General features: G+C 39.4%; 1 protein-coding gene across 5 annotated transcripts in view; it reads right to left on the bottom strand.

The window, feature by feature from the left end:
* The window catches only part of LOC142475336 (enoyl-CoA delta isomerase 2-like), a 43,181-nt gene that overhangs the window by 2,180 nt on the left and 34,441 nt on the right, over window positions 1–6,560 (bottom strand). For 3 of the 5 annotated variants that reach the window (XM_075581253.1, XM_075581252.1, XM_075581254.1), the window contains exons 8-9: window positions 5,397–5,540; window positions 708–776 (exon numbers count right to left, since the gene is read on the bottom strand). In XM_075581253.1, coding sequence (XP_075437368.1) covers window positions 708–776; window positions 5,397–5,540 — 213 coding nt within the window. The remainder of the gene's footprint in view (window positions 1–707; window positions 777–5,396; window positions 5,541–6,560) is intronic. The other 2 variants (XM_075581256.1, XM_075581255.1) reach the window with 1 other exon arrangement.

The following is a 6,560-nucleotide window of genomic DNA, read 5'->3' as shown; positions in this document are numbered from 1 at the left end:
ACACAACTTTTCAGCACAGCCTTGATTAAAGAAGTGCATAGCCAGTAAACCTACTCACAGACAGCTGCTTCAAGCTGTTGGGTCTCAGTGTGAGGTTGGTTACATTGGCTTTGCCATGTGAAGCTGAAAGAGGTTTCAACCACACATGAAATAAGTTACAATATGGTGGGTAAAAAAAGTGTCCTGCTGTTCACTGTACGGTGGAGGGTTTCTGTAATTTTTTTACCCACCACAATTTACTTAATGTATTACGATATTCAATTGCATGTCTATTCCAACTTTACCTTATCACTGGGGAAAAAAAACGTACTTGAAAAAAAAAAAGTGAAGCTTAACCGGAAACAACAAAAAGAACTGAATCTAAGGAAACAAGTTGAAAAAACTACAAATTCTCAAGTGTTCAGAAAACAATTCAATGGCTGTGTATAAAACGTCATTGTAGGTGTCGTAAAACAGACGCACAGAAAGAATAGCAATTTAGTGCATCTCAGTGCGTCAATGAATAAAACCGATTTTAATGTGTTGCGCAGTGTGTGCAGTCAACATTTTTTCACAAAGAAACAAATTATACTGGGGCCCTGGGAGAGTAGTTTACATATGTAAATAATTATATAATATTAGTGAAAAAATAAGGGGCGCTAATGTGAAATAACTGAAAAAAAATTAGTGATAATTAAATTATAATGTGCATTAAGGTTACCTCATACCATAGGGATTGATGGGTCCTTTAAGAAAATGGACGTTCTACCGCCGGAGTATAAGGGATCTCGATTCCCCTATGAACAGATAGGAAAAAAAGAAAAAACTCTGGCGCATGAACCCAATGATCTCTAACAAATACAGGGGGCTATGCACTTAACTCCGTGCTTTTGCGTCCGGCTGGGAAAATAAAGCACGTCCGATAAAAAGTGAAGCCGGAGACGCGATTCACAAAGGCCTTGATCCCATTTTCTAACGTACGGGCTCAAAACAGCCACAGCGTACGGGTTGCTTTTTTCCCCTGCTAGCGTTCTTAAACTTTACGTACGCTAGCTGATAGAAAAAAAAGCCGCATGTAACATTTGCATGGAGATTTGGCATCTCCATGCAAGGCTGTTACAGGCGATCATACACAAAATAAAATCATTTTAATAATAGTGTACATGAGCAGGGGGTCTCCGGAGCTGAACCGCATTGGTTTCAGGTCCGGGGACCCCCTACTTCAGGAGATACTGGCCCCGTTATGGGGTGCCGGAATCCCCTGCACTTTCAAGCTTCCGCGTCACGTGACGGGACATTTACATTCTGCAGGGGATACCGGCACCCCATAACGGGGCCTGTATCTCCTGAAGTAGGGGGTCCCCGGACCTTAAACCAATGCGTTCAGCTCTGGAGACCCCCTACACATCTACACTACCAGTTAAATACCAGTATGAAAATGTAAATATATATATATGTAACTAAATACAAGAAATTACTATTATACATATGAACATACACACACATAACTGTATATATATTTACATTTTCATACTGGTATTTAACTATTTAGTGTTGGGTGGTTCTTTACTTCACCATATCTTATTTCTCTTTATTATTTTATTATTTCTTATTTTTAATGTAAATTCAATGAATCTATACCAAAGTATAGATAATAATAATTTTTGACACTTCTCTATATGGTTTGAGAAGGAGAGGGACATGGTGTTGCTTAATCACCTTATTGGGCATAATGGTCACAATAATATTAAATTAAATAAAAATTTAGGATAAGGGGTCATTTATTCACTTTATGTGTCTTTGCACATCTTAAACACTATGTGGGGTGAGGAAGTAAGTATTGTGGTATTCACATGCTCTCTTTTGGATTTGATTTCTGCACTTTATAATATATTTTTTTTATATATTTCTTTATGTAAAGTATATGTTTTAACATTCTAGGGGCTTGTGTAACCGATATGGTGACACCATTGCTCTTGATTTGCATATTGTTATTGTTTTTGTCTTTTTGTCACATAAAGTTCTTCTTTACAAAGTTTTTTTAACTGGTGACCAATCGGATGCTCCGCTTCTGTACCCATGTTGCTTCCCTGATGTGTTCTTGGGGAACTAATAATGTTCAGTTTGTTCTTATTCTCTTAGCCCTATCAGGACTGGGTTACAAAGGGGGAGCGTTCCGATTGGCTAATGAGCGGTGACGTCACGGGTTTGGCGCGAATGGCATTTGTATTTATATCTGTATGTCTGTTTAGCTTAATATACACCTTGATAAAGGGCGCACGGCCCGAAACGCGTAGGTGGGCGTTTACTGCGTTATCCACGGGTTATGTTTGATCCCCTTATCTAATAAAGGAACCTTCTAGCCACCGTGAGCCTCCTCCACTTTTTTAGGCAGGACACTGCCTTTGTCTAACCACTTAGAACGCAAAGTGCCTGTTTGCATAGCTTAGTGAATCGCGTTCAGCGGAACATCACGTTCTAAGAGCACTTTGCGTTCTTAAAACGACTTATCACAGCTTAGTGCGTAGCCCCCACAGAGCTTACTGTGGTGAGGTATAGATTGGGAAAAACCTGGCGCATAAACTAAGGGATCTACATTAATAGCAGAATTTACTGTGCCAAGGTGCCTAAGGATAAAAGTATTCAAGACATATACATATAGTTCAAAATATACCTTTATTAAAAATACAATATAAAATATAAATGCACAAACAAAATGTTCAGACCCAAACCTTGATTAAGCTTAATCAGAACAATACATATACAGTATAGGGGGAAAAAGCAGGACAATTATATAATTGGTCCCCTTTTGAGTAGACATTTCTACTACTGTGTTCTCTGGTATATATATTGTACTGATTAAGCTTAATCAAAGTTTGGGTCTGAACATTTTGTTTGTACATTTATATTTTATATTGTATTTTTAATAAAGGCATATTTTGTACTGTATGTATGTCTTTATTTATATAGCGCCATTAATGTACATAGCGCTTCACAGTAGTAATACATGTGACAATCATATAAATAACAAATAATACAAATAACAGGTCATGGGAATTAGTGCATCAGACATAAAAGTAACATTGTGGAAGAGGAGTCCCTGCTCCAAAGAGCTTACAATCTAATTGGTAGGGAGAACATACAGAGACAGGAGGAGGGCATTCTGGTAAGTGCATCTGCAGGGGGCCAAGCTTTATGTATCATGTATAGTATTAGCCACAGTGCTACTCATATGCTTCGTTATGCAAGTGTGTCTTAAGGTGGTTCTTAAAGGTGGACAGAGAGGGTGCTAGTCGGGTATTGAGGGGAAGGGCATTCCAGAGGTGTGGGGCCGTCTGTGAGAAAGGTTTAAGGCGGGAGAGGGCTTTAGATACAAAGGGGGTAGAAAGAAGACATCCTTGAGAGGAACGCAAGAGTCGGGATGGTGCATAGCGAGAAATTAGGGCTGAGATGTAAGGAGGGGCAGAAGAGTGTAAAGCTTTAAAAATGAGGCGGAGAATTGAGTGTGAGATGCGGGATTTGATAGGAAGCCAGGAGAGGGATTTCAGCAGGGGAGACCCTGAGACAGATTTAGGAAAGTAGAGTTATTCTGGCAGCAGCGTTAGGATAGATTGTAGGGGAGACAGGTGAGAGGCAGGAAGGCCGGACAGCAGGAGGTTACAGTAATTGAGGCGGGAGAGAATGAGGATCTGAGTCAAAGTTTTAGCAGTCGAGTAACAGAGGAAAGGACGTATCTTTGTAATATTGCGGAGGAAAAAGCGTCAGGTTTCGATACGTTTTGAATGTGAGGTGAGAATGTGAGAGAGGAGTCGAGTGTGACCACTTGGCAGCGTGCTTGGGCTACTGAGTGAATGATGGCACTTCCAACAGTAATGTGGAAGGAGGTAGTAGTGCCAGGTTTGGGAGGAAGTATGAGGAGCTCTGTTTTTACCATGTTAAGTTTAAGTCGGCGGAGGGCCATCCAGGATGATATAGCAGAGAGACATTCAGAATCTTTAGTCTGTACAGCAGGTGTAAGGTCAGGGGTTGAAAGGTATATTTGTGTCGTCAGCATAGAGATGATATTAAAACCCAAGAGATGTGATTAGGTCACCTAGAGAGAGTGTGTACAGAGAAAAAGAAGAAGTCCCAGGACAGAGCCCTGTGGTACCCCCACAGAGAGGTCTTGAATACTTTATCCTTAGGCACCTTGGCACATTAAGTTCTGCTATTAATATAGATCCCTTAGTTTATGCGCCAGGTTTTTTTCAATCTATAACGCGGCACAGTAAGCTCTGTATTTGTTAGAGATCATTGGGTTCATGAGCCAGAGTTTTTTTTTCTTGTTTTCCAATATGTAATATTAAACTGCAAGAATGCCCCACTTTAGCGCACCATTGTTTTGTTGTATTACCAAGGTTTTATGCGAATGAACCCCATTTTATTTCACTGCCTTGTTTTGCCTATTGACTGATCCCAGAAATATAAATGTGTTGAGACCTGGTCTACCGTGACACTTTTAAATTGAAGACTTTTAAAATATCTGTCCATAAAACAATAGAACTACAAGAAGCAAGTTCAACAATGAAATTCAAACCATCCTGAAATAAAACAGTGGATTTTCTTTTCTATCCTTCAGAAGTCCTGTTTTAGGGTATAAAGCTAATCATTTATAAGCTGGTGTTTATAATATCAACTTAAACATCCAGCTTTGGATCTATTGGGAAAAAAGCAGGACAACGATATCATTGGTCCTCTTTTGAGTAGACATTTCTACTACTGGTGTTCTCTGGTTTGTTGTTTTGTTCTGATTAAGCTTAATCAAGGTTTGGGTCTGAACATTTTGTTTGTGCATTTATATTTTATATTGTATTTTTAATAAAGGTATATTTTGTACTATATGTATATGTCGTGAATACTTTATCCTTATGCACCTTGGCACAGTAAGTTCTGCTATTAATATAGATCCCTTAGTTTATGCGCCAGTTTTTTTCCCAATCTATATCTCGGCACAGTAAGCTCTGTATTTGTTAAGAGATCATTGGGTTCTTGCGCCAGAGTTTTTTCTTGTTTTCCAATATGTAATATTAAACTGCAAGAATGCCTCGCTTTAGCGCACCATAAATGTGTCAAAATTGTCTGCCAAGATTTTCGTGGTTTAAAAGACGATGTGGTTTGCAAGTAGATGCAAACAATATTTAACGCATTTATATGTATGTACCTGACGCGACAGCATACAAAGAATAAAAAATGTGCACCATATGTAAGAACATGAATAATGGGATACTGTACCAACATATGCTGCTAATGATACCCAGTAAGAAAGTTTTTTTTTTTTAAAGCAATCCATAAAAAAATAAATTCTTTATACATAAGCCCCCTCAAGTCTACTAACAGACTTAACATGCTTTAAGGATTGAAGAAGTTACCATACTTACATTTTTGGGGAGACTGGCATAAGCTTTCAGCTTTGCCCCAACTTCCTGTTGGAAAGTGCTGTCAGGGAAAACCTCAGTGACCAGCCCCAGATCACATGCTTCACGTGCGGTCAACTTCTTGTTAAAAAGGAGCACCTCCGTAGCCTAAATCATAGGTGTAATGAAAAGATTCAGTAGTACATTGACGGTTATATAAGAATTAGTAATCATCAGAAATAACCCCAGAGCAGATCCAAGGGTGTAAAAAAAAGGAAACTGCAATAATTAGCTAAAGACATTAAGGACCATATTTATTAAGCTGTGCTTCCACTGCCAGAAGATACCTTATGGCCCTTTCACATAAAGATCATGGAAGGTGTCTTATGGAAACTGGAAGGTGGGAGAATTGCTAGGGGGGGTGCGGGTGGTTACAGAGGCCACGCGCTCTTCCCCACAGCATTTAAATTAAATGCCAGGGGAGGCGTAAGGCCTCTGTAACTCACTTACCTGCTGCCAGCCGGGTCTTCAGCGGCGCGTCACCATGGCGTCAAATGATGCCGCGGGGCCATGTGAAGTCACGTGTCGCCATGACAACGCGCGTCAAATGACGAGGGGGGGTGACACGTGATGTGACATGACGCACGATGTAATTTGACGCCGAGCCATTGGGAGAGGGACGCGAACGCTGCGGCTCCCAGGAAGGGGGCCGCAGCTCAAAAAGTTTGTGCGGTGCTGTCTTATGGCATAGCACAGCTGAGTAAATATGGCCCTTAAGGTTACATTCACTAAAGGTCAATACTGCAGAGTTAACATTTAATGTATATAAAAAAAATTATAATAATAAAAAATAAAATTAAAAAAAAAAGGTATTGCAGGGATAATTTAAAACATTACCTACATATTCATTAAGAATTACTTATTCATAAATGGGTTGCAATATTAATTCTTATTTTACATACCTGAAAATCGTGTTAACTTAGCTGTAAATTACGCTTGCAATGCAAATAAGCGTTAACTCAGAAATCTGCATACGTTAATCATCTCTAGTGAGGCAATTGTGGGGTGAGAAATCGCACTTTTCTACCATTGGTTATATAATAAGATTTCTTACAAAATCCTGTGGCAGAAAATTATTTAACCCCTTTGATGCCTGATGCTACCAATGCATTGCAAAGGAATAGTGAT

The sequence above is a fragment of the Ascaphus truei genome, unplaced genomic scaffold (assembly GCF_040206685.1).
Source record: "Ascaphus truei isolate aAscTru1 unplaced genomic scaffold, aAscTru1.hap1 HAP1_SCAFFOLD_1165, whole genome shotgun sequence".
NCBI classification, from domain to species: domain Eukaryota; kingdom Metazoa; phylum Chordata; class Amphibia; order Anura; family Ascaphidae; genus Ascaphus; species Ascaphus truei.
The sequence above is the reverse complement of the archived record's forward strand: the minus strand, read 5'-3'. Positions and strand labels throughout refer to the sequence as shown.